This window comes from Suricata suricatta, chromosome 4 (genome assembly GCF_006229205.1).
Source record: "Suricata suricatta isolate VVHF042 chromosome 4, meerkat_22Aug2017_6uvM2_HiC, whole genome shotgun sequence".
In the NCBI taxonomy this organism is placed as follows: Eukaryota; Metazoa; Chordata; class Mammalia; order Carnivora; family Herpestidae; genus Suricata; species Suricata suricatta.
The window spans coordinates 147,314,572-147,342,488 of record NC_043703.1 but is presented as its reverse complement, the minus strand read 5'-3'; the positions used below and the strand labels follow the sequence as shown (position 1 = coordinate 147,342,488).

General features: G+C 53.9%; 1 protein-coding gene across 1 annotated transcript in view; it reads left to right on the top strand.

The window, feature by feature from the left end:
- Positions 1-27,917, top strand: part of KLHL29 (kelch like family member 29) — a 305,147-nt gene that overhangs the window by 241,697 nt on the left and 35,533 nt on the right. The window contains exons 5-6 of the mRNA XM_029938230.1: positions 1,016-1,157; positions 3,647-4,159. Coding sequence (XP_029794090.1) covers positions 1,016-1,157; positions 3,647-4,159 — 655 coding nt within the window. The remainder of the gene's footprint in view (positions 1-1,015; positions 1,158-3,646; positions 4,160-27,917) is intronic.

Genomic DNA, 27,917 nt, shown 5'->3' with positions numbered 1-27,917 from the left:
GCTTCCTCCCACTCCTGCTTCTCCTCCTCCCCCTTTTTTCCTGCCCTATTACAATGGTAATGGCCCTAGTAGAAAATTTGGCAAATACAGAAAAGTATAGACAAGAGAATAAAAGTTACCCGTATTCCTGTCACCAAGAATAACACCCCTGCCAGCATTTGGGTTTTTTCTCTCCTGCACAGATTGCTTTACATATGAGCTTATATTTGTGTCACTTTATGTCCTGCTTTTCTCATTTAACACGATAGTGTAAGCATTTTGCCATCCCATTATGCATTTTAGTAAACATGATTTTTAATGACTATATAATATTCCATCAAGGCTGTAGCTCAGAGACCAATGTGATGCTAATGTTTGTTTTCAGTCCAGGGTTCATTTTCTCATTAATCTAAATATCTAAATTAGGCTCTGAGCTGAACATTTGCTCAGAGCCTGGAGCCTGCTTCAGATTCTGTGTCTCCTTCTCTCTCTGCCCCTCCTCTGCTCACACTGTCTCACTCTGTCTCTCAAAAATAAATAAATGTTAAAAAAAAAAAAAAAACACTAAATTAGAGAATGAACTGCCTCCTTCCCACAACAAGGAGGGTCCCAGGGAAGATGCCGCCTGCTCTGAGCTGTCCTCCCACAGGCCCTGGTCCCCACCCTGGTCCCCAGATGGTGGCACTTTGGAGAGCCGTCCTCTCACACGTCAGAGGGCCAGGCACATGGTGGCACTGAGCCTAGACTGAGGACACAGCTGGTCTTCAGCACATGCCCATAAATGCTGCGGTTAAATGGGTGACTGCAGAGCGTGGCGGCCGGGGTGGGGGGCTCTGGGTGGGGGGCTCTGGGTGGGGTGGTCCTGGGGACGGGAGTTTAGCAGAAGGCTGCTATTACTACCCAAAGTGCCCGCATCTCCGGGGTGGCACTGGGGGCGGCCCCGTGGCTCAGGCAGCAGGAAAAATGCTCAGGGATGGGCCCTGCGACAGCAGCCCACGCCAGGCTGCACTCATCCCCCTGCTCTGCTTCTCCCCAGGCCCCTGGCATCTCCAAAGCTGACAGTCAGTCCCAGGGACTCACGACCAGCATCCGGTGGGGGCAGACGCCCATCAACCAGTCCACACCCTGGGACACTGATGAGCCGCCCTCCAAGCAGATGAGGGAGAGCGACAATCCAGGTGTGTACTTGGCCAGCAGCCAGAGGCTCCCACGCCAGGGCCGGGAGGGGGGTCCGAGGCTTCCTGGGTGCTCCGACTCCTCAGCAGGTCCGGGCCCACGGGCCTGCGGCAGCCCACACCTGCGTGGGGGGAGGGACGCTGCATGGCCCGGGCAGTAGCTGCATCTCTACCCCTTTCCCTGCTACTCGAGAAAGCTTTGGGGAGCCTGAGGGGGAGAGACTGACATCCCAGGAGCAACTTCATTATTTTGAATCGTCATTCCCGAACCTCAGTGCCCTGACTCACCCACTTCTCCAGTCACACCTTCCAGGGAGGCTTTGCCTTGCCAGTGGTTACATGAGAAGTGGGATGCTCCACCCTCCGGGGGCCGGGGGCTCCCCCCACCTCCTACATCACCCCAAGCCTTCTTTGGTCAGCTCTGATCTTAACAAAAACCTTCCCTGTTATCCCCCATCGGCCCCAGACCTCCCCTTAGGATACACAGGACACATCTGTGTTCACACCACAGCCCTACAGACATCTGACACCCACCCGTCCCCCCTCCAAGTCTTCTGTGGGATCAACACCCTTGACCCTTCAGCCACACTCCAGAGCCTGTGGCTGCCAGTTCCTTTACCCTCTAGAGAATTCCTTCTCCCTCTGCCTCCATCAGGACCACAGCCCAACGCAAAGAACCCACACGTGCTATGACCAGCACCCCCTTCATTCAGCCCCTCCACTCTGACCACTGCAGCCTTTGATCGCGTCTGACTTGCCGCTAGCCACAGACATGCGCTGTCACCAGTCAGACCCCAGGAATGCCGTGGCAGTAACCCTGACCCCTGTCCATCTTCTCTCAGTCTGCCTTAGGCAGCGAGGGGTGGGGATCCAAGGGCAAGTCCTTGTCGGTATCTTTCCATATGACTTGATTCCAGCTTTTATCTCTGCCCTGTGCCTAACCCTCCTGATACACCACCTGTGATTTGGTGGTGGTATCTTCCCTATCATCAACCAAATCGTTGATAAAAATGATGAGCAGGACTCAGTACACATCACTAGAGACCTCCTTCTGGTCCCCAGCGTCCTCTGAGCCAATCACCCGCTCATAAATCAGTCACCACCATGGCCCTGCATCTCCGTACCTTCACCAGAGTTATCAGGGAAGTCACCAGCCGTGTTCCGGAGTTCCGGTGCCTTGTTCCAGGCTCCCTGGCTAATCCTGGATGGAAATAACCTTAGGTTGGCATGCCTTGTCCTTAAGACAATAGCCTAGCTCACAGTGATACCACCTCCCCTTCGGGCTTGGGGACAGCCCCCTTAGCAGCCTAGTCGAGAATCTTGCCAGTGCTTCTTCACCAACATTTGCCAGCTTCTAGTTTTCTGAAACCTCTTACTTCTGTCAGAGAGCTCCCAGCTCCCCTGCCAGCCTCTGCAAGTAGGAGTCCTGAGTGCCCCCTGTCCCCCACTCTCTCCCTCAGTCTCCCTGCCCCAGCCACTGCAGTGACATCATGAAAACCAAGATGGCATGTGGGTGGTAGAGACCTAGCCCCACACTCATTCAGTCAGAGGTGACCCAGACTGCCCCCACCCCCCGTCACAGGATCTCCTGGCTTCACTCACAAGCCCACTTGGGTCACCTCAATGTCTGCTCAGCTCAGGGAGACCTGGCCCTGCTCTTCCTGACCTGGGCAGGCTGGCGTTGAATCTTATATCAAGTCTCAGGGGGTGTGTCTGGACCCCTTGTTTGGTCAAAATATCTCTAAGGGCCAATAGGCATTTCTGTTGTTTCCCCCACGGCTGGCCATGCAGAGGTTGCTTAGGAGACAGCCTGGCCCCCCAGCAAGGCGGTCGAAAACAGCCCCTGCCAGCCTTCCCCCACTGCCCCCATCTCCTGCTCTCCCTCCCTGCACCACAGGGCTCTTGCACATCTCCAGGCTCTGGTGTTCTCGCCTTGACCAGCAAACTCCTACTATCTTCACAATCTAGCTTTCTCCCCGCCTCCTCCAGACAGCAATTCTCCAGGAAGAAAGGAAAAACACCAACATTTATGGAACATTTAACACAAGCCAGACACTCTGCTAGTTTTTTTCCCCCAAATACATTTCCCTCATTCAGATCTTTCCAGGAGACCTCTGAGGTAGGTGTTGCTGGTTCCATTTGATAGATGGGAAGAATGAGGCTCAGAGAAGAAAAGCAACTTGCCCAGGGCTGCTGGCTAATGAATGGCAGAACCAAGATTTGAACCGAGAACCTTCTCTCTGTGATTTTGCCTCCTGATCTCTCCCAGGCAGATGTGCACCGCCCCCCCCTCCCCGAGCCTCCACAGCCATCTGCTCATATACCCCAATGCTACCGTAATCACGGATTTTTTAATCTAAGGGGAGGGGTCCTGGAGTCAGGTGTCTTGTCCACCTCGATGACCTTAGCACCCAGCCCAGGGCCTGGGACAGTCATTGTTTACTGAGTGAATGTGTATCCGGTAGATGACCTCTCTTCTGTCTCCCTTGCAGGCACAGGGCCATGGGTGACCACGGTGGCCGCCGGGAGCCAGCCTGCCCTGATCGCACACTCCTATGGAGTGGCCCAGCCTCCTACCTTCAGCCCGGCCGTGAACGTCCAGGCCCCAGTCATTGGGGTGACGCCCTCACTGCCTCCCCACGTGGGGCCCCAGCTCCCGCTGATGCCAGGCCACTACTCGCTCCCACAGCCACCCTCTCAGCCGCTGAGCAACGTGGTGGTCAACATGCCCGCCCAGGCCCTGTACGCCAGCCCGCAGCCCCTGGCCATGTCCACACTGCCTGGCGTGGGGCAGGTGGCCCGCCCGGGACCCACTGCCGTGGGCAACGGCCACATGGCAGGGCCCCTGCTGCCTCCACCAGCGCCAGCCCAGCCGTCTGCCACCCTCCCTAGCAGTGCCCCTGCCACCAATGGGCCCCCCACGACTGACTCGGCCCACGGGCTGCAGATGCTGCGGACCATTGGCGTGGGGAAGTATGAGTTCACCGACCCTGGGCACCCCAAAGGTAAGTCCTGCTGCTCACATGCTCCCGTGTCCCCACATCTGTGCCTCCCGGAGGGGTCACCACGACACAGTGCGGAGAGGCATGTGGTTCCGGCAGCTCCCTCACCGGCCTCACCCAAGCCAGAAGCGGTAGTGGGGCCTCCCCTTGCCCACGACAGCCCAGCCTCACACAGAGGAGGCAGAGGGGAAGGTGGGGAGAGAAGGACAGGCTGGGTGAGGACATGTGAGCGGGCAGGGAGAGGAAGGGAGGGGAGAGCCTGCCAAGTCCAGGGTCCTTCTGCCCCCAGCCCAAGCCCCAGGCCATTCTCACCTTTCATCCCGAAGCCAGGCCCAGGGTGGAATGAGAGGGAACCGTCCACCCATCTTTGGGCTCCATGGAACAGCCTTTGTGGGGCCTTCTCCATTTTCCGCCCGTGAGAACAGTCAGAACGTGAATGTGTCCTTCCCTAGAAAAGCACCATCTGCTCTGCCGTTGGATGCGAGCAGCTCCCCAGAGGTTAGGTGAGAGGAATGTACCCCCGAGAGACACTCCCAGACCATCTGAGCCGCTTGGATTATTTTGTTGCAAGGACTCAAGGTGGCTCTGGGAGGCTCCTGGAAAGAGCACCTCCAGTTTTCAAGGCAGATCCTTGAGTCCAGAGCCTGCAGGATGAGCCCCCAGCCTTAGGCTTGGGACAAAGAGCATCAGCAAGCAGGCCTCACTCCTGACGTCTGACTGAGGGATCTGTCTGTCCTGCTGGAATGCAGAGGGGCCAGAGGACCGGGGGCCACAGACGTTAGGCCGGTGGGGTTCATCTGCCCCAGACTTGCTCGCCATCCATCCCTCAGAGCTCCACACAGCCGGCCCCCCTCTTGCTGAGGGGGGAGGGGAGGTAGCCAAGCCTGGACCCGGTTGCAGGCAAGAGGGCACGCCGTGGGCAGTCTCCCTGTTGGGGCTCATAGGCCTTTTTAAAAGGGGAGGTAGATGCTTCCAGCAAGTGTGGACCTCTGGGCAGGACTTCGCATTCTCCTTGCTAACAGCCCTGGAGCTGGCCCGGCAGGGGTCCCTGACGACTCCCACTAGCCCTGCTTCCCTGCCTGCTCTCACGCAGCTCTATCTTTATCCTTTCGAGCAATTTTCAGACCTCATCAAGCATCCCAACAGCAAAGCCGTGTCTAGATCTCCACTGGGTTTAATTCCCAATCTGATTGCGCCCCAACCGCCTTTGTTTTGGAAATCAGCACTAGTTTTAAATGACAAAATTATAGAAAATTACATCTAAATTCTGGTAAACTCTTGCTTTGTTTAAGATCTTTAAAAAAAAAAATTGGCTAAATTGATTTTTTTGTTTGAATTGTTTTGGTTAAGTTCTCTCTCCCTCTAAGAAAGAAAAAAAAGTACTCCCAGTCTGTATGTTCCCAGCTCTGATCCACTGGGAGCTGGGTGTCCTGGCTGCACCTGCCAAAGCCTAAGGCCATGGGTGGGCTTCCCTCCACCAAGGGGCCATTGCCGCCACCCTCAGAGGCTTCCTAGGGCTGATGAAAGGTCTTGGCGATCTGCCAAGTTTCAGACATGCATGCAGGAAAAGGACTTACTCTGGGCAGAAAGGGAACTGGCCCCGTTAGGACTGAAGCCCCTGGTTTGGGGCTCAGCACAGAACTGGGGTCTGCCTCCCCAAAGCTGCCAGGCACATGTGCAGCCCATCATCAGGCACCTGAGCCCATAAGATCAGGAAGTTACAGGTGGCAGAGACAGGCCCCTGCTGGCCGCTGTGCACACTGGGCCAGCTGGCCATCGCAGAGCCATACCTGTAACATCTTTTTGGGGCCAGTAGGTGTGAAGCATCCTCAGGGGTGAGCCCAAGCCCACAGACAGGAAGGAAGAAGAGAGAGGCCCCTGATAGGGTTTGCTCTGCCCTTCCCTCTGGGGCGCATTCAGTGCTAGGTGAGAGCCAGGCAGTGGGGGGTCGGTGGGGAGGGGTTGGTAAGCCCAGAAGGTGCCCTGCCTTCTGGTAAACTGGTGAGAGCCGTCCCCTGCTCCAGCTTCCGCCGGCAGCAACTGGCGACCTGTCTGTCATGCTGATTTCCATAGTTTACCAGTGAGATGGTGGTTTCCCCAGAAATTACATCTGACTTACTTCTCTCTTGACGGCCCTCATCAGCTGACTTATTCCCTTATATCTGTGGTGAAGAAAGACAGTGAAGCATGAACACACAAATGCCTCCAAACTCAAGCCTGGGTGGGTTGTTGTTTTTTTTTTTAAGTAATTTCTCTTTTCATTTCTAATCTTAAAAGCCTTTATTGCTAAAGCTATAATTTGTCTGTCAGATCTAATGTCAAACAACTGCATATTTTTTTAAATAAGAAACCCGAATTTTGAAACCAAATCTTTGAAACTTGGCATGTGAGAATCATATTCCTGACAAGACCATGTGGGTTTGGATTTGGGTCACTTTTAATTTTGCCCCTAGGGATTTTACATCTCCAAACCTCAATTGATTTCACACTCCTAAATGACAGACAGCTGGCTCCGAGTGGGGACCAGGAGGCACGGTGAGATGGCATCAACACTAGTCAGAGCTCCACTTAAGAAAAAAAAAAAAAAAGAACTTTCCTTTTTTCCTGTTCTCGGTTTGAAAGCTTGCCCGGCATTATAATAAGATTCACCATGGCGCTCCTTGAGATCTAGCTCATTAAAGTCCCGCAATTTTTCCTCTATTGTTTGACATGACAACCTGGCCTCTCACGGGGTTGAGTAATTATGGAGAGATCCCCTCCATGAGGAACAGGTCTCGCCAGCCAGAGGGATGGGCCACTGGTATTTTTAGACTTCATTAGTGCCCTGATTTAAAATTTCACATTTTGTTTCTTGTAATTATCTTCCAATCGACGGAGCTGAAATTTCTGCTGGGGCTCTGTTAGTCTGCCTTCCCAAAAAGGGTGTTGGGACTTTAATTTAAAACTTAACCAATTGAAAAATAAAGGTGGTGCAGAAATGCTTTTTGATTCGCAATAGGTCAAGCGATTGTCTCTCATCTGTGACTGGGGAAGCCAGCTTGCATGCAGTTCGCTTTAATGAGAGTTATTTAAATGCATTGAGCACATATAGATTTTCTTAAGAAACTTACAAGATAAATCTTTCTTTCTCTAAGAACAATTTGGGGGTGGGAGCAATCTGTAGGATTTCATTCTTTAAAAAAAAAAAAGATTATGCACTGAAAACTAATTAAAATAGATTTCATGTGTGCAAAGTGATAAGGGAGGAAAAAAGAATTAGTTCCATTTGAATCCTGTTATAAAATACCTGAGGCCTTGTCCCGTTGGATTGGAGACCAGGAACCAGTCCGAAGGCAGAGGTGGTGGCCAACGTCAGGCCTTGCGAGATGAGGGAATTCTGATGTCACTGCACCGGTACCAGAGAACAGCTACAATCTATCGGTGTCGGGGCTTTTTTCTATCCCCTGTGTTTTTCCACAAAGGATTCTTGGTAGCTAACAGGGTAGCCAGAGACCTTTTAAATGTCCACATCGGTGAGCTGCAGAAAAGTGATTCTATTTTTACCTGCATGTCCAAGGAAAAGGAAGCAAGGTTACACCTGTTCACACCTGCTTTTGCACCAAAAACCAAAATTCAAGTTGACCCGAAAAGGGGAAGCTCCTCTCGTCTGACTTTAGATTTTGTAGGCCTAGGGTGAGGGGCCATGAGGCATCTCAAGTCCAGGCAGCCGTGGTGTGGGGTGTGCGCAGCTCCTTCCCGTGGCTTCCCCTCTTCCCTTCTCATCTCTGCCCCTGGGCACCCACCCTGTGGCGCTCTGTCTGTCTCTCTGCCACCTTCTGCGTGGACAGCAGCCACCCTGTCTCCATGAGTGGCAAAGACAGGATCTGGGAAAGATACTTTGAGGCGTAGTGCACAGCTGTGAGATGGGGGCAAGGCTTCTAACGTCTCTGAGCCTCTTTTTCTTTATCTTTAAAATGGGATGAGGGTACCATTTTTACCTGACATAGAGAAGATGGAATGAGATCGTGGACATGAACATACATGGTACTTTGCCCTCTTAATTCTGAAAACCATTGTTCCTGTCAACCTCGAGCTCAGATCTAGAGAGAAGCAAGTGCAGGGCTGGGAGGCAGAGCCCTGTCCCCAGGGCAGAGGAGAAGGAAAAACCCCAGCTTGTTCGCACGGTTGGCAGCCCCTGGCAGCAGCTCCGTGGGACCGTGATGTCCCCCTTCCTTAAAGGAGTGGATGTGTCACTTTCCTGGCAGGAGGCTTCTGGACTGCTCTCCCCAGCGTAGAGCCCAGCACAGACCCCACCCTCTGACACGCAGGGCACACAGCTCGGACACATTCTAGAAGCAGCTGGGCATTCATGATAAAGCTGTTTGCCCACGCATGGTTAGCACAGAGGCACAAAATGTCCAAACTGAAATCATCTTCCCACAGACCTGCTCTTTCTGTGCCTCCGCCTCAGAAATGACACCATGAATCCATCCCGGAGTTCAAAGTCAAAGCCCGTGGTTGTCCTTGACCTGCCCTTAACCCCTTTAATGTGCTGAGTCTAAAAACCCCTTTGAAGCTGCCTCCTCTGCATCTATCCTCTCTCTTTCCCCACCACCACTCCTTTTTCAGGCCACCATCCCCTCTGGTTGCACTGGTGGCCTCCGGGCCCAGAGTGCATCCCCTCCCAGCCAGGTCAACGGTGCTGCCAGCGTGCTCTCTCCCAACTGCAAGTCCGCAACTCCGGTCCTGTCACTCCCCACCAAATGCCTCCAACAGCCCCTGCTCCTTTTGGGAAGGTGCCTCAGGGGCCGGCCCCTGCCCGCCTACCCCTTCATCTCTGCTGTTCCACTCACAGGCTCCCCTGAAGCCACTCCAAGCCTAGGGACACCCATCTCCCTTCCAGCTGTGCTCTGCGCTTGGCCGCGTGCCTGCAACGTTTACCCTACTCCTGCGTCATTCTGCCACGAGACTGCCAGGCACTGGGGTGGGGGCTGCAAGAATCCCGCCCGGTCCCATTCCACCCCAGTATCCCAGCCAGTGCCTTGTGCCGAGACGCTTAAGAAGGATTAGATGAAAGAAGGCACAGAGCCCTGGGCTGAGAATCAGCACCGAGGCTCCGTGCCTTCTCACCAGCTGCCTCCTCCCTCTGTGTGGTGAATGGCGGTTGGTTATCCCAGCACACAAAAAAGTGGCCATGTGAGAGTTCTTTCTGCAGCCGGTCCCCGTCCCCACAGCTGTCCTGCACTGCTGGGAAAGGAAGACTGTCTAGTTCAAAGTTCCTCCCTGTGCCCAAGCACCTCCACCCAGATGCTTGCCCCAGAGCTTGTGGGATTTTGAAACTCTGCCTCAGTTTCCCTCATCTATAAAAGGGGATAATAATAGAACCTGCTTCTTGAAGTTGTGGTGAGGATTGAGTTATTTTACATAAAGCCTTGTGAATAGTGCCTAGCATGTCGTCATCACTGTCAACGCCTTTGCTACTACTGTCTTCACCACTGGTGCCAGGCCCACCTTTCAGTGCTGTGGCCTTTTAGGTGCCCAGGGCAACATGAAAAAGCCAAAGACCAGTTTGCTCTCCAGCCTTGGGAGATTGCGGCAGCACCGTGATGTCTGAAGCACCTGGTTCCCAGGGGTCCACTTTAGACGGAAGAAACTGCCTTCCTGCGTTGTTAACATTTTACAGCCCTCCACATGGCCATAACAAGGAGAAAAAACCGGGCTGTTGCCAACACCTTCCCCCTAATTCCAGGAGCTGTCTGTCTTCTGAGGGCTCCTCCTGTCTGCTTCTAAGGGTCTCATCCTGTGAGACCCAGCTTGATAGCAGGGTGCCAAACTCCCAGCCTGGGTCCTCCTCCATGGCTGGGTCAGTAGGTGGGACAAAGAGAACGCTGTCGCTCCTGAGATCAACCAAGCAAGGAGGCAAGTGGGGGCAGTGGGTTAGGAGCACGTGGCTAGCAGCCTGGACAGCAGCCAGCAGCCTGGGTTCTGTACCTGACTGCTCGGGTAGAATCCCAATTCCACTACCCACTAACCCAGTGAAACTGCTAGAACACCGGTTTCTCTGAGCCTCAGTTTCCTTATCAGTAATGTGGAGATAACCACACTGCCATCTTCATAGACACGTTTTAAGGACTTAATAATGTATGCAAAGTCTTAACACAGTGCATGGTGCATAGTAAACCCACAGTAATGCTAGCGGCTGTTATTACCAGCACTTCCGTAAAGAATCCGGGAGAAGAAACACTGCCTGGCGCACCTTTAGCTCAGGCCCGCCATTGTTTCTAAAGCAAGAACTGCTCAAAATAATCTCCCAGATCTGACCGACATTACCCTCACCCCAATTTTCCCCTTCCTACGCCACCCCTCACGCCAACACACACACACACCCTCACCCCAAAAATATGTGTCTCAGAGCCTGTGGAATCTGACACTTCATCCACACAAGGTCTTTCCTCCTCGCCTGGGCAGAACCTGCCCCAGCCCTGCCTCAGAGAGCCCTCCTCCCCTTCACAGGCCTCTAGCCTCCCGAGGTTTGTTAATCATTAATTGGAGGGTTGTGCAGGGCTTAACTGTTGTGTTAACAGATCATTTGATGATGAGCGAGCCAGGCAAGCGGAAAGATGCAGCAAAGGCCACTAGACCACCCAGAGACAAGTCATTCTTGGAGCAGGAGGTGACCCCAGGACCCCAGCCTCTGTATAATCCTCTCAGGGGTGCTCTTGCTCAATAAGACACAGTGAGAGTAAGGTGCCCAGGCCCCCTCCTCACTGAGCTGAGTACACAGAGCCAGGAATAGCATACAGGCTTTCAGAACCCAAATCCCAGCCGAGCATGTTTGAGATCAGAAATCCTGCCCTGGCCCTAACCGTTGACAGGCAGGGCCAGTGGAGTCCAGACACCATGGGAATGAGAGGGCTCCTCAGATTAGAGCAAAGGGAAGGAACATTTCCCTTCCAGGGGCTTCAGGAAATGGCACTGACCCACAGCAGGAAGCCAGCTACCCTGGTCTCAAGCCCACATAGATGCCAGCAGGGATGATCGCTATGTTCTAGATCACTGACATGAAGAAGCCCCCGCGGGGCTTGGGTCGTGTCACTTCCTTCCCTGCTGCACCACCAAGCATTTATTGAGCAAGTAATGTGTGTAGTATTAGTCACCAACTGTGTGCAAGGCCCACATTTCGCTTCTCCCACTCAAAAGATAATATAGAATGTGCCAGCTCCATGCCCCATATGGATCTCTGCTCCTACTGAATATGAGGCCCTGTGGGGATGCCTACAGTGTTCCAGACACTGTGTCAGGCGCTGGGAGGGATGGCGGTCTCCCTGGAGAAGCCTGCACCCCCACTTGCAGAGTCCAGGGGGAGCCAGCAGTAAAAACCACAGGGGCTGGAAAAGAGAGATCAATGTAGACGGGGCCTTCAAAGGCAGTCACAATGATGGAGGGGAGGGGACAGAAGGGAAGTAGTTCTACAGAGGCCAGATCTTAGGGAAGAATGTTTGAGATAAGTGCCAGTGACCAGAATTATGATTTCGCAAGAAATCATATGATTTCTATCATAGAGCAACACGCGCACACAGACACTTCTAAGCAAATGGTGCATTGGGCCGTCCAGATTTGAGACAGGTTCAGCTAGTGATTTACATTTAAAGACTCAAGAAGTCTATCCTCTGACCACTTGGTACCCAAAGTTCAGGAAGCCTGGAGTTTCCTCCAGCTTCTCAGCTTTACTTGCCCAGTTAGTGATGGCTGGATAAGGATCCATGATCTTGGGCAAGAGTCCATTTTATCAGCCATTGGGGTCTTGGCAAGGCCTAGTCATTCTGGTGAAGGTCAAGTCATTCTGGTCCTAGATGGCTACTTTGGTCTTGTAAAGTGAAGACCCCCTTGGTCTTCAGGGGCTCTGATCTGGGTGGGAAATCCTTGAGGGCCATTAACCCCTGACCAGGAAATCAGGGTGCGCCCCAGGGTCCAGAAATTCTTTGTAAACCTATCTCTCTCCTGTCGTGACAGGTTAATAGCAAGTTTCCTGTTGCCTAATCACTGTGCAAACATCTAGTATGTGCTGTCTTTGCTAGGAAAGGCACATCCTGTCAGGCCGATCCCTAACAGTTTTCAGTTTTGTTTTGTTTTTCTTTTAAGTTTTTTAAATGTTTTTTATTTATTTTTGAGAGACAGAGAGAGACAGCACAAGTAGGGGAAAATCAGAGAGAGAGGAAGATACAGAATCCCAAGACAGGCTCCAGGCTCTTGAGCTAGCTGTCAGCACAGAGCCTGACGCGGGGCTCAAACTCACGAATCCTGAGATCATGACCTGAGCCAAAGTCGGATGCTTAACTGACTGAGCCACCCAGGTGCCCCAGTTTTCAGTTTTTGAGGTTAGGAATGAGTTTCAAGAGAAGGGAGAGCTTGGGATAACTATGGCACGCCTGCCGCCTGTCCCCACGTGATGGGGAGGCCAGAGCACCCCAAACCATGAAACATACTGCAGAAGACATGGCAGAACTCTGGCCTTGGTTGAAACTACAGTCCATTCAAGAGCATACTCACTATTCTAGAAACATAAAAAGGCCAAAATAACACAAGCATGTAAGGAACAGGAAACACTGTGTAAATTGCTTAAAGACAAAAATGGCCAAAAGTTTGCTATCTGTTGAAATGGTTGCCACTGTTTGTTTTCATAGTGTAACTCGCTTTCTTTAAAATAATGTATCTTAAAGGGAAGCCCCAGTGTTCATCAGTACATCACCAAGAAAATGCCCTGTTTTACTTTCTAGCTCTCCCAGCAGCCTTTTGGATGACCTAGCACAGCGCCGTGAACTGTGTGGTTTTGCCCACTGGCCTCTCACTGCCTTTTCCTCCTCTCTTCCAAGTGACTTCTCAGTGTTGTCATTGCTCCGTGTCTCAGACCCATGTCTACACACATCCCAGGCACATACTCACTTCCTGTGGGACCAACGTCATGGGCTGTATATTAGTGTGTCAGGGCTGCCATAGCAGAATGCCACACACTGGGCAACTTAAACAACAGACATCTGTTTCCTCACAGTTCTGGAGGCTGGAAGTCCAAGATCAGGCTGCCAGCAAGGTGGGTTTCTGGTGTGGCATCTCTCTTTGGCTTGGAGATGGCCATCTTCTTGCTCTGCCATTGCCTTTCCTCTGGGCAAGCACTCCTGGTGTCTCTTCCTTGTCTTATATGCATTAGAATCATATTGGATTAGAGTCTAACCCTCATGACCTCATTGAACTTCTCAGGCCCTATCTCCAAATACAGTCACTTTGGGAGTGAATGGCAGGTGTAGGGCGCACAGTTCAGTCCATAACAGGCTACACGTCAGTCTGGTTGGCAAATGGAGTTAGAGTTTGTCCTTGTCATCTTCTCTCGGGACACTGTCTCCTCCCCAGTCAAACCACACTTCCAGGGCCGTCACTGACCTTGCCTACATGGTACCACTTATGACTTGCCCCCACCCTGTAAGTACGTAGGTATCTGGTCCCTACTCTTCCTCCCATCCATGCCTTGTGGGGCTGCCAGCAGCCAGCACTGTGCTCCTGTGGGATGTGCCACTCTGATCACAGCAGCCTGGCAACGTGTGCCCCACGGGCATGACCCAGAGCAGCCTGACCCAATGCGCCCTGTCTCTATGTGGCTTTCGGTTTGCCGGGACAGAGAAGGTTTCCAGGTAAAGAACTCCCGAGCATCAGATGAAGTAATTACACGGGACACTTAAGGAGTGGGATGGTTTCACAGGGGATTTTCTAGAGACAGTTTGCTAGGGCAACTGTGAAATCTTAGAGACACCTCTGAACCTCAGTTCCCTACCTGTAAAATGGGGGGGTTCCTAAATGGCCTTGAAGATACTGTCCCACCCTCATATTCACTGTAGTGGCGTGACGGGGTGCAAGGGGTGGGCAGTAGGGGGACGGGTTGTTCAGGAGTAAATTCTCTCCAAGAGAGGAGGTGAGCAGTTGCTTGGGGGAGCGCAGCTGGGGAGTGGGGGCGGCAGTCAGTGCCAACAGGTGCAGCCTTGTCTTCCGGAATGGCATGGAGTGGAGGTCGTGCACATTCACTCTGCATTTATGTAACCCCTGTCGCTGCCCTAGAAAATGGATTCACAGAGGGAAAACCAAGGCTCAGATAAGAGACTTGCCCAGATGTAAGTGGCAGAGGGGGCACAGGGTCAGGATGAAAACTGCCTGCCTGTGACCCCCATCCCACTCCCACCGCACCACACCTGCAGGCTTCCCTCGCTTGTCACGCTGCATGTCTGGGCTAAAGATGGGTCACAGTGGCTGTCTTACATCTCCTAGGATCATATGTCTGATATTTCTCAACATAAATTGGTGACTCTTGGGTTCTTTCCTCATCTCTAAGAGTACTGTGTGGCGGATGGGTGAGTGAGTGGACTTAATTCTTCAAATAAACCCATGAGGGACTTTGGACCCTTAGAAGGGACTTCGGACAGGGCCCCAGCCACCACGGACGCCACTGGAGCTTGGGATCGGGCAGCCCTGGACGTTCTTTCCTGCCGAGGTGTCTCCCACACCTTATACAAAGTATTGCCTATGCAATTAAGTTAATGGAGCCTGCCATCCTCTGAAGGAGCCAATTCCATGCAAAAATGATACATCTTTGAAGTTAATGAGGTCTATTAGTTGAGCTTATGCCCTTTTAAGTGAACACAATTCTTGAAATCCATCAAACAACAACACATCCGCTTAGAAGTAGTTACTGATGCCTGATATCCCTGTCACCAATGCCAGAGGAGCCACCAGGACAGAGTTCCGGAAGCTGGCTTTTACTGACATCTAGACGGCCTTCGGCTCCTTGGGAGCTCGACAGATGTCATGCCTGGCTAACCCTTCTTGTCCTTTGCAAAATCCCCAGATCAGCCTAGTACAGCCATGGGGCCTGGACAGCCCCGTAGCGCTCAAGGGGGAAGGTGATAGAACGCAACCACGAATCCCGAAGAGTATTCATCCCACCCCACAGCTTTGGACCCAGCCTCGGGATCATCTGGAAGGTGCACAAGAACACCACTAGGCTGTCAGCCCTTCACCACTGTCCCCTGCACAGGTGGAACTGCAGCTGGGCAGCCCCTGGGCTCGGGGAAGGTGAGCAGACGCGGCTTCGAGGAAGCACGTACCTGGAAATGGCTGTACAGACACACAGCCTGCAGTCAGCCTGACTGCAGACTGAACAGGGACCTCCCACCATGGCCCCCGGGCCCCCCGAATATGCTTCGCCAGTGCTCTGCCCAATTTCAGTCTCCTCCCCAGTTAACACGGCTCACAGTTGCTGAAGAACACAAAGTGGTATTTGTTGTGCCCACAGAACATCTGCTGAAGGCAAAACTTGTGTTCATAGCTCTTCACTTCAAAAGACTTGCCGTGTTATAAAAAGAAAGGGACCATCTGTCCCTCTTCTGGACCCCGGCACCTCTTGGAAAAGATTTCTGTGCAAGAAGGCAGTGAGAAGTCAGCATTGACTTCAGGGAACTATTCTGAGGCCGGAAAAGAAGGGTGCCTCCCTGCTGAGGGGAAGGTGGGGTGGCAGATGGGAGCCAGCCCTGTGCAGGCCACGAGGTGGCAGAGGCTGGCGGGAAGGAGACGGCTGCGGGACCGGGAGGTGCTCCAGCTGTGCAAAGGACCAACTGGGAGGAAGAGGGAAGTGAGGGCAGCCGAAGGGGAGAGATCAGGGGGCTCTGGGGCCCCCAGTAGAAGCGGTGGACAATGGTATCACCAGTGTAGACGTTATCTGTCACACAGGTATCAGCCTTTTGCATTTCTCTCTCTGCCCAGCTCCTCCAGTCTTTCTTATCCAAAAAAAGCCCTTTAGGACAGTTCTTCATCCGGGGGACCACCTTAGGTGCAATGATGCTCTTCCAGTGCGTTCTTCCAGAGCATCTCGGGGGGACTCTGGTGTGAGGCGCCTCTGGACACCCAGATAGGAAAGTCACCTGAGCAGCCAGGAGAAGCTGAGTGGGCATCGAGGCGGAGCCGAGGTGAGCACAGGAGGCACCTTCAGCAGGGAGGCATTCCCCTGGCTTCCCGGCCACTCTCTCCCCGGCTGGGCAGCCCCTGCCTGCAGCTCCCCGGAAGCCTCCTCCTTCCTTGGCCTCCACGCTGGCTGCTCCAGTTGTGGTTCTGAAACACAGCCTTCTGTCTTCCGGATCCTTCCACACACATCCTGGAAAATGTTGAGCTTCTACCAGAATCCAAGCAGATTCCAGAGAACTGTGGTCTGAGAACCTCTAAGCTTGCAGCTTATTTCGTTTCAGATCAAAACCCGCTTCTCTTCTGAGCTTCTGTCCCGGGGCGGACGTGGAGGGGAAGGTGCTGGAGCTTCTAAGTGGGGTCCTCTAAGGACACCCCCGTGCTCCCATTTCCTGCTTGTCTCTGATGGGAGGGAATGAACTGAAAACTTTGCCTCTGTCCCAGGGAGGCTTTGCAAGTTTTCATCCACAGTCTTAAACATACGGAGTTGCCCCCACTTGCCTGCATGCATTGAGATTCTGAGGATGGAGGCAGTCCCTGGAGTAGCATAGTCAAGGCGCCCAGAGTCCTAAAAGGTCACACTCCTTTTATTCGTGCCTCTTTTCACTTCTTTTCTGTTCTTATTGATTTCTTTGGGCCCATAAGAAAACACAGTAGGCAAAGCCTGCTCCTTCCATTGAAATAAAATATTCTGCAGTCAAACCACACACCATAAAGAAATAATTGCAGTCTGTATATATTGCTAATGGACATCTCTCAGCAATTCCCTGTCTCATAAGCTTTAAACACAGACATTAGTATAAATATGCAGAAACCCCCATTCGGGCAAATTACTCTGCATTTCTGAACAGAAGGAAGATTAACCATGTGCTGATATCTTTGAAGGAGCTCAGCAGAGCAGGAAAAATTCACTAGTCCTCTCTGGGAGGGAGCTCAGGACTCCATGAGGCCCAGAGGAGAGAGCTAGAGGCCCGGCTGGCACCTTCTCCCCTGGGCCTGGGAGTCCCCTGGAGCCCTGAGGGCTTGGCCTCAGGAGGAGGCGACCGGCCCCTACTCTGACCAGATCAGCCTCATCTGAGCTGGTTGGTCAGTTGGGTATCCTGCTTCTAGAGCCTCCCAAGGCTCTGCCAGGCACAGGAACAGAGGTTGAAGCACCCTCCCCTTTCCCTCCCTTCCTTCCCCTTCCCCCTGCACCCTCCCCCACCCATCTGCCTGACAAAAGCCCTCAAGGATCCTCAGGCCTCTGAAGAAAATGCCCATGAGGAAGAAGCCCTGGGGAGACACACAGAGGCAGCATCACCAGCTGAACTAGGCCTTACAATCTCCCTTTCTCTGGCCCCCCTTTTCTCAGCCCTCCTCCCTTACCCTGCTTCCCCTCATTGAGGTCCCACACACCCCACAAAGGCCAGCACAGGGGTGAGGGTCTCTATTTCCTCCGGCCGGGGCTCAACAACCTGTGCCACCAGAGTCTAACCCTGGCCTGAGCTTCAGGGGTCTGTGAGGAAAGCCCCTTCCTTCCAGGAATCAGCCCTGACCCCCGGTCACCAGGGTGGGGAAGATGCCCCAGTCAGCACAGGTTGCTGAGCCTGGGGGGGGGGGGGGGCAGGGTCTGGTCTTCACCGCCTGCTGCCTGCACAGGAGGCAGCAGAGACAGACCTCACAAGAGTCCCCTCCATGTGCACGGCACAGGCCACCATGTCCCCTTTACAGACGGAGCTCCAGGCTTGGTTTTTGCTGGAGCGGCAGGCGGGCAGGGGGAGGCTGCGGCGTTGCTGCAGGCCTGCCTTGTCGTCTGACCTGGGAGGTGAGTTACGAGCTAGTCCGGATTCCCCGGGGGTGAGGGAGCCGGATTGCAGAGGTCTTCTGGTTATTTATTTTGTGCTCGCCTGCCTTTCCCACCACGGAACTGAATGCAGAGGAGAGCACTCAGCATATGCATTCTGAGGGGAGGCCCCTGGGTTTCTCAGAGCTGGACTGCAGCCTCCTGGCCTGGCCTCTCGCAGCAAAGTTGGGACAGGACAGAGAGCCTGGCATGAGGCCCTCTCAGCCCCCAGACCACCTGGGAGGCTGGGGTGTCGGTAACACCCCAGTTTTCGAGTCACTACTTGGGGCACCAGCCTCAGCCAGAAACAGTGGCTCAGGAAGATCAGATCCTCGCCTCAGCTCACCCGACTCGCGCGCAGACTCCACTCACCCTTCTCACGGGCGAGCCATCTTGATGGTCTATTTTCATGTCTGTCTCCCCCACTCGACTGGGAATGACTTTAGAACACCCCCGGCGCTGGCCAATTTAGCAACTTTCTGTGAAATTTTAAGATACCCTTTTCCCAAGACCCTGGATTGCCATCTACCAGATAACTGTCACAATAACAAAAGAAATCTCGATGCGTGTGAGGTGAATGGTGCCCCCTGGAGTTGTGCGATATGAACAGCTGGAAAGTGACTTATTGAGGGTATTTTATTCCAGACGCTCTTGGAAGGGTGGCCCAGCACTGACGCATGTCATCCCCACAAGAGCCGTTTGAAGCAGCCTGCGTTATAACCCCCATTCTACAGATGAGAAACTTGGGCTCAGAAGCATGAAGTAACTTTCCCGTGTTTAGCCAGCTGGTCGGGGACAGAGTCGGGACAGACACTGGGCCATCTGGCCCCAGAGCCTCGTCCTTAGCCATATACTCACTGTAATACCTCAGTCCCTGGCTCTGGGTCCAGCCCCGAGGAGGCCCAGCAAGGGTGTGTTTGCTGTGGAAGAAAGGGCCTGGCTTCCCGCCCAGTTCAGCTTCCCTCCTGCCACCCTGCGCCCCACACACTGATTCTCTACCTCCTCGTTTAGAAACTGAGGAGCTGGATGCAGAGGCTCAGAGGTTGAAGGACACTGAGGCCCCACAGAGGCTGCTGGAGGGTGCCATGCTGCCAAACCTGAGAAGATGCCCTCGCCTGGACCCAAGCTGTGCCCACGGCTGGGAAGCCTGTGCCCCCACAAGGACTCTGGGCCTGTCAGCCCACTGGACTGGCCTCCAGGGCCCTCACGTGCCCTTCCCACCTGGTCAGCCTCTCTGTGGTCTCAGTTCTACTGCCCACCCTCTGCTCGGCCCCTCAGGGGCCCCCTCCTCAGCTCTTCCCGCCCGCAGGCCTACCCTCTCATGACAGCCTCCACTCTGCTGTCAAAGCAGATTTTCTAAGGCACCATGTGACCAGGCCCCCCCTTTGTCAAAATCCTTCAGTGGTCCTCATTTCTCACAAAGCTCCCTCACCTGTCGCTCAGAGACTGCTGACCCCGCCTGCCTCTCCCGCCCTGCCTCCCTGAGGCCTGGCTCCTCAGGGCCCCCGCCCAACAACCACTTACTGCAGCCCCACCCCTATTCAGACCCGCCTTTAGCCGATTCCTCCTCCAGAAAGCCTTCCCAGAACCCCCAGACCACATGAACCCCCAGGCCCTAGTGGCAGCCTAGGGCTGACATGACTGTTCTCTCCTGTGACTCCCTCTTCTTCCCAAACAAGGGACTCCCAGGCCGGCGTCTGGGCCAACCAGGCGGGGGCCCAGCAGTGAACAGTCCCCTGAGTGGAAGACCAGGTAGTGAAGTCACATCTTAGTCCACCCAAGGTGTGGCTCTGGTCTGCCCCAGCTCTTGGCCACCTCCCCCCTCAGCCTCCTCTGTCTCTTCAGATTCCCAAAGGTGCTCTCACCTGGGCGGAGGCAGCTTGTCCTCCTTGGGGAGAGGGGGAGAGTGAGGTGTGACCTCATCAGGGTCCCCCAGGGCCATCCCCAGAACCCCCTGCAGCTGCCACACAGAAACCAGAGAGCCCTCCCGAGGAGGTACAGGAAACAGTCACACAAGTGCCCTTCAGAGTTCCAGAAAAGTGCAACAATCCGTCCCAGCAAAAGCTAGTTCTCACCACCAAAAAGGGGAGAGGGGCTGAGGTGACTGTCCTCCCGGCCCCCAGCCCCAAGAATCCAGCTCCTCCCCTGGGGACAGGAGGCAGGCAACTGGGGATGGATCAGGTGTCCAGCCAGCCTCTGCTCTGGTCAGTAAGGAAAGAAGCTGAAGCTCTGAATGTTCCTTTCATCCAGGAGACCCTCCTGAGCAGCCCCCAAGGCTGCCCAGCCCCCAGACAGGCAGCCTGGGCACCTGTGCACAGCCCCCCTCTGCTTTCACCAGGAGGCCGCTCCCCCACCCTGCTAAGCTCTAGTTGGGGCTTGACTTGGAGCCCTCCTGGCACTGGGCAGAGAAGGGGAGAATAAGAGTGTATAATCCCCTTCCCAGGATTAAGTCACTGACCTGGAAGGACCCTCACCCCCTCCCCACCCCCCACAGACTCTTGTCCTGCGAAGGAACTCCAAAAAACAAAAGCAACCCCTAGGCATAAGAGGAACAAGGGAAGGGAGATGATGAGTCATGAGGCCTGAGGCTCTGAATAGCCCTTTGCTGGGAGCTTTGGGACCTAGTGCAGCAGGACACCCTTCCCCTCATGAGCCAGCTAAACCATGCCTGCCCTTGAGAAGGACACAGACAGGTCACCAAACATCCTTCAGAACCAGGGCTCCACCAGGAAGGGCTCTTGGTCTTTTTTGTTCGTCAGTGTATTGCCAATGCCTGGCACATTGTACATGCTCAATAAATACTGGCTGAACATATGAGTGAATAAATGAATGGATGAATGACTATAGCTCTAAGTACTCAATGCTGCCCACGGTAGTGAAGTGTAAACCTCACAGTGTTGTAGGCATAGAGCGGGGAGGGCAGAGATCCAAGGAGATGAGACATTTTGAGCAAGGACGCAGAGGTGGATACAGAGTTAGGGCATCTTTAGGCAAAAGCCATCCTGCAGAAAGCTATCTCCTTTCAGTCATCAGCTTCTATGATTTTGTATAACTTCATTCAAACGTTCAGGCCTTTGTCAAATTCTCTCTTGTCCAGACACCTTTGCAGGGCTTGACCTTATTATCTTCTTGCTGCCCGCTGACGGCAGGTAACTCGCTCTTCGATGGATCCTCGTGCTGTGGAGGGCCACGTCATACTCCTGGGCAAGGAGCAGGGCTCCCCGTCCTCCCGAGAGGTTGTCGTGGTCTCAGGGGCTTTAGCCATATAAGCCCTTGGCCATTGGAGGCCTTGGCAATTTCCAGGGTTGCCCAGCATAGTACAACTGCTGGTCTGTGGCCAACTGCTGGTCTGCTCACCAGCCCCACCTGCCTTGCCTCCCTTCCTGTAGGCCTGAGGTCCCCTCACCACCTCAAGACCAGAGCCCAGGCCCCAAGCCAGCTCCAGGCCTTGGGCTTTGCCTTGGTCCCTTCTACCCAGCTGGGGCCCCTCTCTGGGATCTCCCCCAGCTGACCTCACCAGCCAGCCCTTCCAGCTTGCCTTCTGAGCCAGTTCTGCCCTGCCCCAACTTGCTGACATCCCCTTCCTGTGTCTACATCACAATCATTTATTTATGAGGCTCCTTGGACCCTGGGCCTCACCTTCCCGAGTGATTTCAAACTCTTCTCCGATCCTGGGCCTGCCCTGCCCTGAGGAAGGGAGCTAGGACAGGCAGGAAGCACTAAATGCGGTGGTTTAAAACTATAAAAGCAGGGTTTTGAATTAAGCAGAGCTTGACTCAAACCTTTGCTGCCTCCATATTTGGCCAGGGACAAGTTACCCTCCCCAAGCCTCATTCTCCTCATCTGTAAAATGGGAACCTTCTGTCCTAGGGTTGCCTCGGGGATAAAAAGAGATCATGGAATCGGTGGGTATGGGGGGGCGGGTAAATGGGGAGGCAGGATGCATGCACCCTGGATGAGGGCTTTTCAAAATGCCGAGGTTTCCTCATGGTGTCAGAAAGACGGCTGGGGGTCGCTGATGTAATTAAAGTGCCCCTTGGCCCAGCACCTGGCACGCGGTAAGCAACGCAGAAAGGCGCCAGTTTCTTCTGTCCTTTGGGTTGTAACGCTGGGTTCCTGTTCCTCGCCGGCCTCCAAGTCCAGCCCACGCCGAAAACCTGGCGGGCGACTCTGGCTGGGGCTGACTGCCTGGGAGGGCCAGGGCGCTCCGCCCCGGAGAGGCGAGGCCCCGCCCCCAGTGACGTGTCGGGCCCGCCCCCCGCGCCGCTGCACAGGCCGTGGGGAGGGGAGGGGCCGCCGGAGGTTCGGCCGCGCCGCGGCGGCGGCGCGTCTGCGAGCGCATATTTGCATATGCGCAGGTTGGATATTTATAACTTCTCTACAGTCAGTTCCAAGTTATTGATGTCTTAAAGTGACTTTAATCTGAGCCTTCTTTTCTTCAAATGGGCTTTTGATTTCCGGAGTGATATTATACATGGCTGTAAGCTATTGACTGAGCGATCGCCCTTGTGTTCTCAATGTGCTGATGCTGAAAATCTGTGATATAAATAAACTTCCTCTGGTAGAATCATTATAAAGCACAAGCAGCAGAAATTTATGGAAAGAACAGATTAAATGCTTAGACTTAAATTCTTCAGTGTGCTGCTTGCCCTAAACTGCTGTGTCTGGAGTTTGGGCTGCTGATTCAGGTGGAAAAAATCAAACGGACACATCGCTTGTCGGTGCATTTTTACTATGATCTATTGTGTTGCCAAAAGAGAAAGCTCAAAAGCTGCCATTGATAATCCTGGTTAAAACTTGGAGCATAAATTATTAAGACATGTAGTTTCTTTTCGGAGTGGTTGGGGACTGGGGCGTGCAGCACAGTAAAGAAATATAACATCAATATGTGCTTATGCATTGTAATGTGGGACATTTTTATGCCCTTAATAAAACATTCCGCCTACAACTATGTTTATGAAAGCAACAGATAGGAAGATCCATAATGCCACTTAATAGAGTTAATCACCTCCCACCGGAATGGTTTAAAAGGCTTTTTATTGCATGTTGAAAAGCTCTGACCATAATTAATACTCTGCACACTGTCAGGTGCCAGTCAGAAGGCTGGAAGCAGCAAAGGGAACTTTCTAGCACTCTGGGGCTAGGAGGGTTCTCAGGACTTGGTCCAGTTGTCGGAGCTCCAGGTTTTAAAATCACGAATCTAGCCTTTGCGTCAAACATTCGGCTCTGTCTGGGGCCTTTCCGTTCTAAATGTTAAGCTCTGGGCTCTAGATGGAAATGCTGTAGGTCAAGGCTTTGGATTGGTTCTAGGCTCTCAAATTTGGCTCTGGGTTACCAACCCTGGGTCCGTGGGTCTTGAGTGAGTTGGTCCCCCCGTACATCTATATCTGGAGCCAGGAGAGGGGGTGGGGTTGTTTCCTAACAATGTTGGTTTAGTTTGCTGTCAGCTTGGTGGATCCCCCTGACCACAGAAATTTATCCCGAATACTTTCCTTTCACCTCTGACCTTTCCAGCCAGTTTTTGACAGAGAGGAGAGAAGTCTCAGAATGCCCATGGCTAGCCTCCCCTGGGGTCAGCATGGGGACAAAGGCTGGTCCCTCTAGACAACTGCCTGACAGGGAAAGGACCCGGACTCAGTGGCCAGGCCCACAGCCAAGCAGCCACAGAGTCCCCAGGGCTAATCACTCCCCTTTTCCTCCAAAGGAGAAGTCTTTATCTCCTTTGTCCCTTATCACACAGCTGAGTGACTGGAGCCACAGGGAATCTCCCAGTCAGCCTGCAAAAGCTGAAGAGGTGAAGGGTCAGACTGAAATAATTAAAGAATAAAATCACCCTTTAGAAGCTCAGTTCAAGCCAGCAAGAGTGAAGCAGGTGGCAGGAGACAGTGCTCCCCCAGGGCCGGGCCTCTGTCACATGCCTGGGCGGCGACTCTGGGGAGTCTGGTAGCTGAGTGGAAGCCAGTCTGTATGCTGGCGGAGATTTTTCTGAGTGTGAAAGCTCTTTTCCTCTTGGAAAGTTGGGCCAACAAGAACTAAGAATGATCCCTGAAGGTACTGAGTGGAGGGTGGGTGGCCAGGGAGGCCAAGCCCTCTGTCCCAATACGTGGTGGGCTTCTCTCCACTAGACTGGACTCCAGGCCTTATCAGGGCTTGGATGGGTGGGTTGTCACCAGGGGCTCATAGCTTTTTGTGCTTGGTGGAGAGGTTGCTGTAGCAGAGCTTTGTTGAGACGGAATCATACCTGAACGGACTCCTGGCACCCAATGGGACCACCAGTCCCTGGGTTTCCTTAATGACCTGAGAGGATTGCTGCCCCTCCGCCACATCCTTGCCACCAGGACCACCCAGAGTGAGGTCTGTGCACAGGCGAATTGGCCTTTCAACCAGGGAGGCATTTCCCACTGTGGACCGTGCGCTGGCTCCATGGGGGACCGAGTCTGCAGCTGTCCTCCCAGAGGTGAGCTCCCTCGTGGGGACAGGCCATGCCTCCCCCACCCCACACTGTATAAGGACAGCTGGGGACGAGAGTGCAGCATGTCTGCCACGGAGACAATACTCGTTGATTCAGTCTACCAACAAAAATGTAGCGAGCACCTACCATGTGTAACTGCTAAAACTCTCTGCCCTCCTGGAGCTCACTCACACTCTGACTCCCCAAAGCCTCCCAAATGGTCTGGCCTCTACCTTCAGGATGCAGCAACTATAGAAAGGAGAAACTGAGTGTGACCTTTGCAGGACTGACCACAGCAGACTGAGCCAGGATCCCCAGTGGTAGGGCCGGGTTCTTGGATGGATGTTTGCACCCCAACGCCCCTTGGGGAACTCCCTCCACCCCATGCAGCCAACGGAGGTGTGTGCTCAGTCCAGGGGGACAGTGTGGAGAGCGTTAAGGTTTCAACTCCTCTTGGTCCCTCTCAGGGAGCAGAGGCAGAGGCCAGAGGGTTGCAAGACTGGCTCATCCTTGAGGCAATGAAGCGAGGGAGTCCTGACGTTATGGAGGCCATGACTGTCCCACAGGGGCCTGGGTGAAGAGATTGCAAACTAGTGCTGGGGCCACAGTTAGCATTTATGAGGGAACGTGGGTGTTCATGCCAAGCTCTTATCTTAACTCCACAAGTTTTCTTCTGAGGTCCAGCGTCTCCCATTGGGCTTATGTAAATGAGCCATAGGACCTGCTCAGGCCAACAGCACACACACGCACACACACACACACCCTGTCGGAGTGCCCAGCCACATGTCGGCCTACCCAGACTGGCCCAGAACTCAGGCAACCCAGCAACACCCTTGGGGATCAGAGCTGTCCTCCAGCAGCTTTCAGGCTCATGGCAGACCCCCACTCTCTCTGTCCACAGGCCTGGTGGCCTTGAAGCAACCAGTGGGGAGCTGCTCCTGGTCCCTCCCTGGCCTGTGGACTTGAATCCTGAGGCCTGAGTGCATAAGCAAGGGGGTTCGGGTGCCCAGAGCTGGGCTGGGTACGCAGCTCCCTGGAGGACTTTTGGAATGAGTTTGCTAATAGAGATGTCTGTTCTGGGAGGTCGTGATATCACCTGTCATTAACCCGGGCACCCTGCCCAGGGTTCTCACCAAGAAATCGTAGGCAGCTGCCTGCAGGCGCGTGAGTGATTTGCAAGGACCACAAGAATATTTGCATAAACATATGTATGGAGTGTGTATTTATTTGCATTCATTTGCATAAATTTCTGGCTCTTTGAGCTGTTGTTCCTTAATTTTATTTTATTTTTTTCAGTAAATTTATTTGAGCTCTGAGCACAGATCTGGACACTTTAGGAATGAGAACAAAAAGGCAAAAAACAACAGCCGCACTGAGGCAAAAGACCAGAGATTCTCAAACTTGGCTGCACATTAGAATGTTCTAGGAAGTTTTAGAAATCCTGGTGACCGGGCACCTGAGTGGCTCAGTCAGGTGAGCCTCCGACTTCGGCTCAGGTCATGATCTCCTGGTTCGTGGGTTCAAACCCTGCATCGGGCTCTGTGCTGACAGCTCAGATCCTGGAGTCTGCTTCAGATTCTGTGTCTCCCTCTCTCTCTGCCCCTCTCCCCCTCATGCTCTGTTTCTGTCTCAATAATAAAAACATTTAAAAAAGAAATCCTGGTGACTAGATTGTCCCCCATAGTGTTGGCTCTAACTTCTGGGGGTGGGGCAAAAATATAAGGTTTTTTTAAAAATATGCTTTTTTAAGTTTATTTATTTATTTTGAGAAAGAGAGGGCACAGTAGGGGGGCTGTGGGGGGGGAGGGGCAGAAAGAGTGGGGGGGAATCCCAAGCAGGTTCTGCACTGTCAGTGCAGAGCCCACTGTGGGGTTGAAACCCATGAGTTGCAAGATCATGACCTGAGCCAAAATCAAGAGTCAGATGCTTAACCAACTGGGCCACCCAGGCGCCCCGTATATAAGGGGGGTTTTGAACATTTAGGGTGAATACACAGGTTGGGAACTGACGCCTGAGGGCCGGGCCCGTTCTAGCTCGAGGCAGCCTCCACCTCCAGCTGGAGACCCTGGGCACCTCACCTCACCGCCCTCGTATGTTTCAGACACTAACAACGTGAGCGCGGCGAGGCACGTGATGTGCCGGGGAAGCACGACAGGCTTCCAGCAAAAGGTCTCCATGCCCTTCTTCATCAGCTCCATCCCGGTATTGTGCCATCCCATGCGGAACTAGAGCATCTGGACCTGACTGCCCCTCCCCCCCCCGGCCTCCCAGGCCACCCTGGACTCCACCTGGAGCTCTAGCCAGCCCCTAGGAGACGTGAGTGCTTCAGGGGGTGCCCAGGGACCACTCTATCTAAAGCACAGGGCTCTCTGTCCTCCCAATGACTTCCAGACGCCTGGAAAGTGAGCACTTGTGAGGGGGAGGCCCTGTGTTCTGGAGCAAGCCCACCCAGCGTCACCCACCTCCCTCCCTTCCTCTCTCTGGGCCGGGGAGAAGGCCAAGTCCTAGAGTTTGCAGGCTTTTCCCCCTCCCTGATGGGTGCTGCCTGGGCAAAGCAAAGTGCTGGAGGTGTGGAAATGCCCAGCACCCCTCAGTGTGGTTGTGTCCCAGGTGCTGCCACTCTGCAGCCTCTCTGTCCCTGCTTCATGCCATCACTCCACCCATCCACCCACCCCAGCACTCTCTAGAGTCTCTGGTCCCTGCTTCTGTGACTGCTTCTGCCTTCGCTCTGGGGACAGCCCTTCCTCCACAGCGGTTGGCTCAAATCCTGTCCGTCCAGGACCCAACTCCGTGCCTCCTGTTCCACAGCACCCTCTCCCATCCGGCAGCTATTCATTCATTCCCTCCATCACTGTGCCAGGCACTGGGGTACAGGGATCAGCCGGATCCAGGCTCTGCGTGTGAGCGCTTTTCTGAGCAGTGATCACAGTCCGCTATGTTCCACTCGCGGCACCTATCGGGGAAGTGGGAGGCCCTGTCTCCTGCTGCCGTACAGATGTGCCGCGTTAATGCATGCTGCTCGCGGTAGCCGTTATAGGCCTGCCAACGGGAGGCAGGCACAGCCGCACCTCGGCCTGCAGAGGGGAGCAAGGAGGGAGGGGCTGTTTTCACAACCTCAGGGGCCAGGTGAGAACAGAGGGAGCGGACAGTAGTCAGGGTGGCCCAGCCCCCTCCTCTCCTGGATCCACCTTTGCCGGAATACAAGGGGTCGCTCCTGGGGCCTCTGAGAGCCCCATGGCTTGGATTGCAGACCTTTCCCAGCCCCAGGTCAGCTTTGCCGGGGAAAGCCTTCCCAACTGCCCCAGGCCCTGGCTGTAGCCACCCAGGGTCTGTAGCTACCCACCAGACTCTCTCATTCCACTGAGATTCTTACCTCCACCCACGAGAGGCAGTATTCACCCTCAGTGGTGGCCAGTGGGGGCCTCTGCAGTAGAGTTGAAGCTCCAGGGAGCCTGGAGATGGCTTCTGTTCCTAAAAGGAGCTGTGGCACCAAATGGACACCACTGTTTACC